This window comes from Tiliqua scincoides, chromosome 5 (assembly GCF_035046505.1).
Source record: "Tiliqua scincoides isolate rTilSci1 chromosome 5, rTilSci1.hap2, whole genome shotgun sequence".
Lineage (NCBI taxonomy): Eukaryota > Metazoa > Chordata > Lepidosauria > Squamata > Scincidae > Tiliqua > Tiliqua scincoides.
The window spans coordinates 133,355,312-133,368,679 of NC_089825.1; the positions used below are offsets into that span (position 1 = coordinate 133,355,312).

Genomic DNA, 13,368 nt, shown 5'->3' on the forward strand with positions numbered 1-13,368 from the left:
CTCAGAGGCCAGGGTTTCCCACTTGTTGAGGTCCACTCCTAAGGCCTTCAGATCCCTCTTGCAGATGTCCTTGTATCGCAGCTGTGGTCTACCTGTAGGGCGCTTTCCTTGCACGAGTTCTCCATAGAGGAGATCCTTTGGGATCCGGCCATCATCCATTCTCACGACATGACCGAGCCAACGCAGCCGTCTCTGTTTCAGCAGTGCATACATGCTAGGGATTCCAGCACGTTCCAGGACTGTGTTGTTTGGAACTTTGTCCTGCCTGGTGATGCAAAAACAGGAACGCTGTATACAGTGGGGGGGGGGGGGGAGGTGATTGGAAGTCACTCCTTTCTCCCTGGGAGTGGGGGTTGGATCCCAGCCTCACCATAACTGCTGGATCCCAGCCTCACATCCTGCTCCCTGCCCGCCCGCCCCCAGGGCCACCCACTGCCCTCCCCCCCCCGCCCAGGAATGCCTCCCTCCCGCCTCCCCCCCACCTACTTTTGCTCTGCATCAGCCCAGTCAGGACGATGCAACCTGCATGGAGGAAGCTGGCGCGGAGGCTTGTGTTTCTCCACAGGCCTGCATTTCTCTGAGCACCAGCCCAGCTTCCTCCTGAGAAGTTGCAAACATGCCTTACGGCACATTTGCAACCCTCCTGGGCCAGCACAAGGGACTTGCGCCGGCCCAAGTCAAGGGCTGGATTGCTCCCTAAGTCTCACAGTCTGCAAAGGGTCTCTTCAGACCTGCACTAGCAATTTCACTCACATAAGTTCAAGGAGAGAAAGGGGATGGGGAGGCTGCAGTAAAAGGGGATCGCATCTGATGAACAACAGTGCTGCCAGATTCACCCCCTCCCGCAGTTTCCCCCCACCCAATTTTGTCCCTCCCAGCCCCATTCTGCTCTCCCCCCACCTCCTCCTGTTGCTTTCCAGAAGCTTGCTGGAGCCTGTTCTGACCCAATGTGACTAAGCTCAGCGCAAGAACTATCTGTTTGATCTCTTGCGCTAGCTGCAGGCTGAAGTCTCCCTCCACTGCTTGCTGTTTCAGGTCTGTTTCACCTCGCTTTGCACAAGGTATTTTATAGGCCTTGAGCTACCGCGAGACCTTCATTCATTCATAAAAGTTCCATCTCTAATATATTCATTTATGTAAATCTATGTAAATTTATTCACATTTTAAATGTAAATTTTTTTTTCCCCCGGCCCCCAACCCAGTGTCAGAGAGATGTGGCCCTCCTACCAAAAAGTTTGGACACCCCTGCCCTAAGCAGGAGAAGATGAAGAGCCAGTGGAGAACGGACACCTGGCCCGCATCTTAGGCAAGGTTTGTGTTCACTGTAGAACCATTTTTAAAACTTGAATGCTGAGGTTCTCAGTCTGAAGGATCCTGCACAAATCACACAATTTGGTGGTTGTCCACTAGAAACACTACATGCAAAATGCTCTGGACTAGGGTGTCTTGTTGGACAGTCTCACCAGGGTGACTTTGATGTCCTTGTTCCTCAGGGTATAGATGATGGGATTCAGAAGTGGAGTCAGGGAAGTGTAGAACACAGCCACCACTCCGTCCAGCGGATCTTGGGATCCAGGCCTCAGATAGATGAAGACAAGTGGCACATAATAGGTCACCACCACAGTAACGTGGGCTGTGCAGGTGGAGAAGGCCCTCTGGCGTCCTTCAGCGCTGCTGATCTTCAAGATGACAGACACAATGTACACGTAGGAAGTTAGGATAAGAAAGAAGCAAATGATGGCTACAAGGCCAACATCAATCGTAGTCACCAGCACATTGAGTGTCGTATCAGCACAAACCAATTTCAGGACAGCTGGGATGTCACAGAAGATGTAGTTCACCTGGTTTCTCCAGCCAAATGGCAGGTGAAAAACTAGGGCTGTCTCTATGATGGAGTGAAGGCAGCCACCAAACCACACACCTATGGCCAGGAGAATGCATGTCCTGCGGTTCATGATGGTGCCGTAATGGAGTGGCTTGCAGATGGCTAGGAAGCGGTCGTAGGCCATCAGAGTGTAGAGGAAGCATTCTGTGCAGCCAAGGAAGTGGAAGAAGAACAACTGGCACACACAGCCACTAAAGGACAGCATTTCCCCACCCTCTACAAATCCAGCAATCAGCTTGGGTACCACCACGGTGGAGACAGTCAGGTCCAGAAAGGACAAATGGCAGAGGAACCAGTACATGGGCTTATGCAGCTGGGGACTGGACGCAACCACCAATAGAATCAGCAGGTTTCCAAAGAGGGTCAGTAGGTAGATAAGCAGGAAAAAGATGAACAAAGGACCCTTCAGATTCTTAGGGTATGGAAAGCCAATGAGGACAAACTCAGTTAATGATGTTTGATTTTCACATTTCATCTCTGCAACCAGCCGGCCGCCAAACCAAGGTCCTCTGGCAAGAGAAACTACCCTACTGGAGGGTTCAAAAGGCAGCACCAAAGAACATGTGGCTCAACACATTGAGGAAGGAACTAGCATTTGACCATCAACGAGGCACAGAATATCGCCAACAATCGCATAGAGTGGAAGCATGTCCTCAATGACAACACAGATCCCGACGGCACCTACAGCAGCTGAGAGGACAACCTGCTCTCCAAACACCAGCTTAGGACTGAAGAAGAAGATCTCTGCAACAGAGAATATCGTGGGCATAATTTGGGACCTGGAAAAGGAACATAGAACATAGCAAGCAACAACATGTAGACTGGAAGCAAAGACATGAGCAATTAACTTAATCAGAACCTTGGTTCCTTTCTTGGAATGTGTCTGTCTCATATCAGGATTGATGACATCCACAATCTCTTTTCCTTCCTTTTAACCCTGATCTTGTAAATCTCCAGCATACTAATGAATACTGCAATTGAGAACCTACATTCTCCAAGGAAGTCTGTCCCCACCTCCAGCATTGCTTAAATTCTGATATCAGGTCCCAGGACTAGACTGCCGAGAAATCACAGTTACTTAGTCTTAAGCCGTTCTCCTTAAAACGAAAATACATGGACTATACTTGTGAGTAGGTTTTTCAGTGGTGAGTAAATGTTACTCTGCCTGTGCACCAAGGCAGAGCTTGGACAGTGTAGACTGTCCAAGACACAAAACAATATTCAGCACAATTATCTCAAATACACTAGTTTGATTGCAGCAAATTTGGGGACAATCTGAATTCCTTTGCTATCTTCTAAAATATCTATTTTACACGTACATATCCCTAAAGGTTTGTTTTTTTTCCTAGTTCCAATCATTTTAGCTGGCAATTCTTGTGTGCAGAAATTTGAGGTGTAGAAGAAGAGGCAAGCAGGTAATCTTCAGGGTCGTTAATGCTAGAGAGCGTCCTCTGAAGTCTGCATGGCAGATGAAGACTGAAGGCTGAACTTCTAAGCTAAGAACAATTTGTTTACAAGACTAGGATTCTTCTCTGCTCTTTGTTCCATTCAACTGCTTCATCATCGCTACTTTATAATGTTGCACCATCGATGCCCCCTCCTCTCCCTCCCTTTGTGCATTATTACCTTCCCTGCAGATATTTGCCCTATGGAGATTCCAGGGGGTTGTTTTCTTTGTGAATTAATAACTCTAGTAATTAGGGTGCAGCTGACTGAAAACAGGGCTGAACTTGGGACAATTTGGCCAAACTGGGTTCAGCACTTGGGGGGGGCACAGTGAGCAGAGTGCCTGAAGTCACAGTCAGCACCTACTGGAGACTTCCGCTGGTGCCAGTGGATCTGGGGCCAACTGCAGTTGATGGTAAGGTGGCAGGGGAGGGAGGGAGGGAGGGTGGAACAGGGTTGTAGGTAGGGTGGGAGAAGGGTGGATTGGGTCTGGGAGGGGGGTACGTTCAGCAATAGCAGTGGCTGCCAAATTCTAACCCTCTTCCTGGACCTGATCCTGTGGTGTGGGTCCATGCGAACCTGAGTTAGCTATTTAGATAGCACAGGTTCAAGTAAATCCCACCACACTGTGGAGGCTTACCCCCAAATAAGTGAACAAACCCCAAATAAGTGAACAAACACTAAATGAAATTCTGGTGAGCCCTGTGCAGATCTTTGGCAATGTGGTCATACCCATGCTCAACCCAGTCATTTACACCCTACGGAACAAGGAGGTGAAAGCAGCTTTGAATAAACTGACTGGAGGGAAGAGAGTGTCCCAGACAGTAGCACACTAGCTTGTTGGTAGACCCAGTTTATTGGCCTTGGTCAAATCATTCTCTCTCTCACATATGCTAAAGGGTGAGATACTCAGTGTTTGTATTCAGACCTGATTTGAACCCAAATATGGCCTGAAGTGGTTTGCAAATTCCAAGTCCCCCTCAAAAAACACTCACAGATACCCCACACCATCTCACCCACACCTGGGTGCTTAAAAAAGCAGCAGTTCAGAACTCCGGGTAAGATAAGTGGGGAAAAGAGTGTTTTTGAGTGATGTTGGATGGACTCCCTCAAGTCCTTTTGTTGCAAGGCCAAAAGCAAAGTTCAGAAGCAAACTCAGTAGACAGGAGTGGTGATCGTCTGCAAGCTTTATTTCGTTGCCAGCAACAGGCTTCTCAGGGACTCCTGTCCAAAGCAAAGAGAGCAATGAGAGCCATGTGGGAACTCTCAGAGCCCTCAGAGAGAGCAATTTTCCAGTGTGAGCCTCTCACTTTTATTTGATTCTGGTTTCTTTGTTTGAGGAGTCTTACACTTCTCATTGGCTGGTGTGTGACATCAGAGATGGGGGCTTTCTCAGGGTTGGCCACAGATAACTTTACAAGCATTTGATTGGTTGGTTTCAAGTTACAGATTCTAAAAAGGCAATAACATACCCTGAGACATATAGAAAACATTTCCAACAACCAGTAGGTGGTACTGTTTACTCATTTATTACAGAACTAGATTTTTTGGTATGTTTTGTGCTTATCTCTGACTTTGACAGAGCCACCAGTGTTATCTTTCTAACATTCCTTTCTGTCTGGTCTCATCAATCACTGTGGGCTTTTTGCCAACCTCTGTTTAAACTAAGCCCTTTGGTCTTTCCTCTATTCTATGTGTAATTCTCTATATGTGACTTGTTACTGTGATGTATAGTGGTATAAATATATATTTAATACAAGACAAACTAACCTCTTATTGTAAAAAGGATTTTAAGAACCCTTTCTTATTCATTTTAACAGAAACAAGCTCCTTCTGTTAGCTTAGAGCTGGGCTCAGCAACCCGCGGCTCTTGCAGCCGTTTGCTGCGGCTCCAGAGTCCGGGTGAAAGTGGCAGCACTCGCTGTTCCCGGAGCACGGCCATTTTATAGAGGTGGAGAGCCCAGAAGAGGCGAGGCAGGCAGCGCTGCTGAGGCGATGGGAAGGAAGGAGTGAGGTGAGCGGCCGTGGCCTCTGCGCAGCCCTCCCCCAGGGGCGCCTTGTTAGAGCCGGAGCTGCAGTCCCTGCATCGGGGGCCGCTCTTGTGGTGGCCCGGGGGGGGCGCTCTGTGGCAGGGCTGCCCTCTGCCTGGCCCCCTGGAGGGAGGGCAGGGGCGAGGCATGTGAGTGGTGGCGTAGCTGGAGGGGGCGCAGCACTCAGCCTGGAGGGGAGGTGGGCGAGCGGCCCCTCCCTTTGGAGCCATTCCAGGAGGGAGGAAATGAAGCTGTACAGGGGGGAGGGAGAAAGCCCCTTTCCATTTTGCCCCCCCCTGCCGGGAATGGCTCTGAAGGGAGGGGCTGCTCACCCGTCTCCCCTCATAAGAAGATAAGAACAGCCCCACTGGATCAGGCCATAGGCCCATCTAGTCCAGCTTCCTGTATCTCACAGCGGCCCCCCAAATGCCCCAGAGAGCACACCAGACAACAAGAGACCTGCAAGGCCTCCTGAGAATTGTAGTTTAAGAACATAAGAACAGCCCCACTGGATCAGGCCATAGGCCCATCTAGTCCAACTTCCTGTATCTCACAGCGGCCCACCAAATGCCCCAAGGAGCACACCAGATAACAAGAGACCTGCAAGGCCTCCTGGGAATTGTAGTTAAGAACATAAGAACAGCCCCGAAGGATCAGGCCATAGGCCCATCTAGTCCAACTTCCTGTATCTCACAGCGGCCCCCCAAATGCCCCAGCCCTGCCCTCCAGGCTGAGTGCTGTGCCCCCCTCCAGCTGCCTCTACTGGGACTGACTTCTGAGGAGACAAGCAGAGGAGCGGCTCTGAGGCCGCAGTCCTGTCCACACCTTCCTGGGAGGAAGCCCCATTGACTCTAATGGGACTGACTTCTGAGTAGACAGGCACAGGATTGGGCTCTTCGGCTGCAATCCTAGGCACTTTCCTGGGAGTAAGCTCCATTGACTAGAACGAGACTTACTTCAGAGTAGACATACCTAGGATTGGGCTCTTAATCCTGGCAGAGATATATATCTGTACCTGTTTTCACATGCTAAGGGCAGGTGAAAAGGGATTCTACGTGTGTACAAAGTGCTGTCCAGCCTTGCCAGAGATCCTCCTCGTCCTTCCCCCACAAGCATGCCCTCTGCCAGCCAGCGTTTGCAGCTCCTCTCCAGCAATGCACAGCAGCTGATCAGGGCAGCAGAGAAGGTAAAAAAAAACTATATGTGTAGTGTTATCTTCATTTTAGATGTCAAAAGGGTTTTGTGGCTCCCGAGGTTTTCTTTTCTCCGGAAAACGGGTCAAAATGGCTCATTGAGTGTTTAAGGTTGCCTACCCCTGGCTTAGAGGCTCTCATTATGTTTTGGCTTAATTAGGGGACTTTCCCATAGATGTTATTTCTGTTATCTTCTGTCTAGCTGATTATTTGCCGGTGTCTGTATCTTAGAAAATTCCATTTCTGTCTGCCAAACAAGATAAACTGTCTGTTTAGATCTCCTCATTAAAATGTTTCTAACCTGTGTATAACCTTTAGTTTTATCATTTCTTGGTGCCAAGAGATATAACTCTTCCCAATTAATTGCTACAAGTGCATCCTGCTTCCTGGCTACTCCTTAGTTCCAATTAAAAGTATCTAAATCTGTCACTTTGAGTTATAACTCCCTAGTTCCAATTAAAAGTATTAGGCAGGGGAGATACAGAGTTAGTAATGTTTCTGCCCAAGATAAGAGTCTTATCTGAGGAGTAACTTTATACCACATTCCAGTCTCCTTGTTAGACTCTTTTTAATTAACTTTTGCCAGACATCTGCCTTTCAAGGTCACATTTTCAGACTTGTGGCTTTAAGCCTTTTTAAAATAAATTTTCACCTTTCTGTGTATTTTATGCTTTGATCAAACTATTCTAACAGCTAAAACTCACTTTGAACTACCATACATTGCTACTAACATTAATTTACACTTTTAAGCAATAAGTGGCTCACTGGAGACTGGGGGCTCCCTGAGAGGCCTCAATGGCCGCAAGTGGCCCCCGGGCCGGGATTTGGGCACCCCTGGGCTAGACAGACAGAATAACTCCTTCATCATTCTGGCCCAGAGACCCTTCAGGAATAGGAAAGACAACCACTCTGCACTCTAGAGCGGGAGTGCCCAAACCCCGGTCCTGAGGCCACATGCAGCCCTCAAGGCCTCTGAATGCGGCCCTCAGGGATACCCCAGTCTCCAATGAGCCTCTGGCCCTACGGAGATTTGTTGGAGCCCACACTGGCCCGACGCAACTGCTCTCAGCATGAGGGCGACTCTTTGATCTCCCACGTGAACTGTGCAATGAGGGCTTCCTCCACTGCTTGCTGTTTCATGTCTGTGATGCAGTAGCAGCAGAAAAGGAAAGGTCAGTCTTGCTTTGTGCAAGGCCTTTTATAGGCCTTGAGCTATTGCAAGACCTTCTTCATTCATTCATATAAGTTCATCTTTATTATATTCATTTATGTATACTTATGTAAATGTATTCAAATTTTAAATGTAAATTAATTCTTTTTTATTCCCGGCCCCCGACACAGTGTCAGAGAGATGATGTGGCCCTCTTGCCAAAAACTTTGGACACCCCTGCCCTAGAGCAAGGGTGTCAAACGTAAGGCCCACAGGCTGAATGTGGCCCCCAGAAAAGTTTTATCCAGCCCCTGTCATAATTGGGCTCTCCCTGCATGATAACTGGGTTCTCTCTTTCTTGAAAATATAAAAAAAAAAAAATATTAAAAAATATTTTAAAAAAAAGTTTTGCTCACTTTCTCTTCTGTCATTTGCAGGTAATGTTTTCGTATGTGAGAACAAAGTGCTTATTTCTGGCCATCATCTGCTTAATGATGTCACTTTCTGCTTAATGATGTCATTTTGGCCCTCAGAAGGCACCATGAATGCTAACTTCAGCCCTCTGTATGAAACAAGTTTGGCACCCCTGCTCTAGAAAGTGAAGAATAGTAGCCACAGAACAGTAGCCTAATCCTATGGCCCTTTTGCAATAGCAGATCTTGGGATCCACTGTTGCAACAGGGCAGAAATGTCATGCCTATAATCATCAGGTCTACAACAGAATGGGACTTCGTGTAATCTGTTAAGACAATATTTTTAAATCAATATTCTTCCAATTTCTCTAGGGAACATCCACTAAAATTGAGTGTTGGGAGCATTAGAACAGTCAAAAGAAAATATTTCTTTACCTGGAATGCAATTAGTCTGTGGAACTCCTTGCTACAGTATGTGGTGATGGCACTTGAAAGGGGATTGGACAAATTTCTAGAGGACAAGTCCAGCACGGGTTACAAGTCATGATGGACATGTGCAACCTCGTGGCATTAGAAGTAGGATACCTCAGAAGGCCAGATACAAGGGAGTGGCAACAGGATGCAGGTATTTTGTTATCTTTAGTGCTGCCAGAGGCATCTGGTGGACCACTGTGAGATACCGGAAGCTGGACTAGATGGGCCTTTGGCCAGATCCAGCAGGGCTCTTCTGATGTTCTTATGTTCTTGTGATTTGTCCTGCTATTGTAAAATATTTATTCATTTAGTTATTTAGTTATTTCCTGCTTCATCTCCCAAGTGGGCATTCAAAAAAATAAATACATTTCCTGTTCCTGATAACTTTGTACCCATAAGGATGTGGGGAAATGGAAGATATGGTATATAAGTCATACGATCCTTTTAAACTGGGTAAATCATAATTTAGCTCTTCTCAACTGGAGTCATCACACACAAATTGAACTTTTAAGACCCAAGGCTCCATTAGTCTAGTTCCTTGTTCCAGCAAGAAAGGAACACTGTGATCTCCCCCTTGTGGATCAAGGCAGTCAAAAGCAAAACACACAGTAAAATGAAACACACTTGAGAAAACGGTGATTTTATTATCAGGCATTGCAGATTAAGATATCAAAACAATCCCAGCACAAACACAGAAGTGCAGATCGCATTGCCTACGAACACCTTGCAAACATAAGTGGCTTAGAGCCCAGTCCAATCCTGATCTTCAGCAAGGAGGCTGGTGTAGCCCTGCAAAAAAATTGGGTGTGCTGTGTCCAGCAAGAGTGGGCAGTTCAGAGGGGAAAGGGAATTTAAATCCCCTTATATCACTATAAGACTCCCAACCAGCAATGGGTCTCCCCAAATGTGCACTAGCAATTTTGCTACTGCAAGTCCAAGGCAGCTCCAGTGGTGCAATCAGTTAGTGTGCAGCACTTATACAGCAGTACTTGTCAGAGCGATGCTGAGGTTGTGAGTTTGAGCCTCACCTGGAGCAGTAATTTTGGGCTATGTCAGAATGCCAGATGCAAGGGAGGGCACCAGGATGCAGGTCTCTTGTTATCTGGTGTGCTCCCTGGGGCATTTGGTGGGCCGCTGTGAGATACAGGAAGCTGGACTAGATGGGCCTGTGGCCTGATCCAGTGGGGCTGTTCTTATGTTCTTAAACTACAATTCCCAGGAAGCCTTGCAGGTCTCTTGTTGTCTGGTGTGCTCCCTGGGGCATTTGGTGGGCCGCTGTGAGATACAGGAAGCTGGACTAGATGGGCCTATGGCCTGATCCAGTGGGGCTGTTCTTATGTTCTTAAAGGGGGCAAGGAGACTGCAGGAAAGGGGAATTCACCACCTCCTGCAGCCTCCCCCCATTATGTCCCCCTCTCCCTCTAGTTTTGCCCTTTCTCCACCCCATTCCGTCCTCTCCCACCCCACCCCACCCCCCACCTCTCCCACTGCTGTACCTGCTCCAGTGGGCCTTCCCGCCAGCATCCTGGCAGTACATTGCTGGAAACGGTTTCTGGTGCTTTTACAACAGTTAGCACTGGCAGAACACTCCTGCCAGTGCTAAAGCTGGGCTGTTAAAAGTTTTTCACATGACAGTTGTAACACTTGGAGAAGGGGGTGCTCAGAGTCAGTGGCCAGGGCCCAGCTTGACCACCCTCAAGATGGAGACATTGAGAATAGAATGGACTACAGTGCCCCCCCCCATGGCTCCTTTGTGAGAGAGGAAATCTTTTGGTTGGCAACCTTCAGTCTCGAAAGACTATGGTATAAGCCTACAGCACCCAGTATTCCCAGGCGGTCTCCCATCCAAGTACTAACCAGGCCTGACCCTGCTTAGCTTCCGAGATCAGACAAGATCGGGCATGTGCAGGGTAAATAGCTTATGGATAGAGTGTGTGCTTTTCATGTTGGAGGCTTGCACTTAAAATTCAGTCCTTCTAATCTGCTGATAAAACATCTCAGGATGAAGGGTTAGGAAAAACCTAAGCCAGAGAAGATGAACAGCCAATGGGAAAATGGACAGCTAGCCCACATCTTATGCGGGGGTTATGTTGTTTCACAGTACAACCATTTTTTTTTAACCTGAATGCTAAAGATCTCAGGTTGAGGGATCCTGCACACAGGTTTGATGCTTGTCCACTAGAAACACGACATGCAAAATGCTCTGGACTAGGGTGTCTTGTTGGACAGTCTCACCACGGCGACTTTGATGTCCTTGTTCCTCAGGGTATAGATGATGGGATTCAGAAGTGGAGTCAGGGAAGTGTAGAACACAGCCACCACTCCATCCAGCGGATCTTGGGATCCAGGCCTCAGATAGATGAAGACGAGTGGCACATAATAGGTCACCACCACAGTAACGTGGGCTGTGCAGGTGGAGAAGGCCCTCTGGCGCCCTTCAGCGCTGCTGATCTTCAAGATGGCAGACACAATGTACACGTAGGAAGTTAGGATAAGAAAGAAGCAAGTGATGGCTACAAGGCCAACATCAACCGTAGTCACCAGCTCATTGAGTGTTGTATCAGCACAAACCAATTTCAGGACAGCTGGGATGTCACAGAAGATGTAGTTCACCTGGTTTCTCCAGCCAAATGGCAGGCGAAAAACTAGGGCAGTCTCTATGATGGAGTGAAGGCAGCCACCAAACCACACACCTATGGCCAGGAGAATGCATGTCCTGCGGTTCATGATGGTGCCATAATGTAGTGGCTTGCAGATGGCTAGGAAGCGGTCATAGGCCATCAGAGTGTAGAGGAAGCATTCTGTGCAGCCAAGGAAGTGGAAGAAGAAGAGCTGGCACACACAGCCACTAAAGGACAGCACTTCCCCACCCTCTACAAATCGAGCAATCACCTTGGGCACCACCACGGTGGAGACGGTCAGGTCCAGAAAGGACAAATGGCAGAGGAACCAGTACATGGGCTTGTGCAGCTGGGGACTGGACACAACCACCAATAGAATCAGCAGGTTTCCAAAGAGGGTCAGTAGGTAGATAAGCAGGAAAAAGATGAACAAAGGACCCTTCAGATTCTTAGGGTATGGAAATCCAATGAGGACAAACTCAGTTAATGATGTTTGATTTTCACATTTCATCTCTGCAACCAGCTGGCTGCCACACAAGGTCCTCTGGCAAGAGCAACCTCCCTACTGGAGGGTTCGGTGGGCAGCACCAAAGAAAATGTGGCCCAGACACATTGAGGAAGACGTAAAAACCAGCGTCTGACCATTGACGAGGCAGGGAATATCACCAACAATCACATAGAGTGGAAGCGTATCATTAATGATAACACAGATCCCAATGGCACCTATAGCAACTGAGAGGACAACCTGCTCTCCAAAACCAGCTAAGGACTGAAGAAGAAGATCTCTGCAACAGAGAATATCGTGGGCATAATTGGGGGCACCGAAAAGGAACATAGAACATAGCAAGTAACAACACGTGAACTGGAAGCAAAGACACGAGCAATTGGCTTAATCAGAACCTTGGTTCCTTTCTTGGAATGCATATTTCTCATATTAAGATTGAGGACATCCACGATCTCTTTTCTTTCATTTTAACCCTGATCTTCTAAATCTCCAGCATACTAATGAATACTGCAATTGTGAACTTACATATTCCCAGATAGTCTACCCACCGGCTGTGCTTAATTTCTGATATCAGGGCTCAGGACTAGACTGCCGAGAAGTCACAGTTAGTGAGTCTTAAACCATTCCACTTAAAATGAATTGCATAGGCTATGCTAGTGAGTAGGTTTATCAGTGGTGAGTAAATGTCACTCTGCCTGTGCAGCAAGGCACCTCTCTTCTTACCATTATATTGCATGTTTTCCTAGGTGAGACAAGCACTTTACAGACATTCCCCTTACAGCAGTGTGTAACAGCCCAATCCTATCATATTATTGCATGTGACAGCACCAACGGAGAGCACACTGAATGTATGGTGGGGGTGGCGACCAAAAGGCCAACCAGAAGTATTTTATACTTACATCTGGGTAGCCCCCCTGGGTCTTCTCAGACCCATGCCAGCAATACAGATAGTGTTAGTCTGGTGGGGGGAAGGAAAGGGGAAGGACGGATAAGAAAAAGGGAATAGGATCCTGGCACAAGTTGCTGCTACTGATATCCACCCCTCCCTCCCTCTCCCCTTCCCTACTACAAAAGTCACCCACAACACACTCCCACTGCCTACTTACTACAGTCAGCGCAGTCTGGGCTCTACAGTGGTGGCCCCAAATGGCCTGGAAGTGGCATGTTTGCACTACTGCTGGGCCTTTTATGACAGCGTATCAGGACATACGCTGTTGTACATGGCCCATAGGATAGGGCCATACATTAGATCAGAAAGGGGTTTGTTTATGGCTATCCATTCAGGTTGCATTTGAACTGTGGTTTGAACCACAGGCTCATAGGCTTAACCGCCACTCTATGAATACTCAAAGACTTTGTTGGTAGGGGGCTTCTGAATCCAAATTAATGAATGAACACAAACACAAACTCATTAAATGTTACTGTCCCAGCACCCTGTTCATCCATCTTACGGATGAAAACCAGCCAAGAGGTTTGAGTGAGCATCCTGTCTACTGAGACCCAATTACCTGCCACTCTGTTCATCTCAGTGCTTCCAGATTAGACCAGGCCATGCTTAATTTCCTTCTGCAGAAACTCCATATTAAATTTGCAGATGTGATGTCCTTCCACATCACAGTGATTTAGCTTCTGCAAAGCCAAATTCTAACAT

General features: G+C 47.7%; 2 protein-coding genes and 1 pseudogene across 2 annotated transcripts; all 3 read right to left on the bottom strand.

The window, feature by feature from the left end:
- Window positions 1-1,436: 1,436 nt before the first annotated feature.
- On the bottom strand, window positions 1,437-2,360 carry LOC136653656 (olfactory receptor 10G6-like). Its single transcript, XM_066630543.1, has one exon. The coding sequence runs from the start codon at window positions 2,358-2,360 to the stop codon at window positions 1,437-1,439; it is 924 nt and encodes a 307-aa protein (XP_066486640.1).
- Window positions 2,361-10,399: 8,039 nt separating this feature from the next.
- On the bottom strand, window positions 10,400-10,517 carry LOC136655071 (5S ribosomal RNA; annotated as a pseudogene).
- A 282-nt stretch (window positions 10,518-10,799) lies between these two features.
- On the bottom strand, window positions 10,800-11,797 carry LOC136653657 (olfactory receptor 10G6-like). The gene is made up of 2 exons (XM_066630544.1): window positions 11,771-11,797; window positions 10,800-11,723 (listed from the first exon to the last, which is right to left on the bottom strand). Exon 2 carries the CDS (start codon window positions 11,721-11,723, stop codon window positions 10,800-10,802), a length of 924 nt encoding a protein of 307 aa, XP_066486641.1. The 5' UTR covers window positions 11,771-11,797.
- Between the last annotated feature and the right edge of the window lie 1,571 nt (window positions 11,798-13,368).

Excerpts from the sequence above, each read along its gene's own strand:
- LOC136653656 (XM_066630543.1), bottom strand. The coding sequence starts at position 2,360 with ATGAAATGTGAAAATCAAACATCATTAACTGAGTTTGTCCTCATTGGC.
- LOC136653657 (XM_066630544.1), bottom strand. The coding sequence starts at position 11,723 with ATGAAATGTGAAAATCAAACATCATTAACTGAGTTTGTCCTCATTGGA.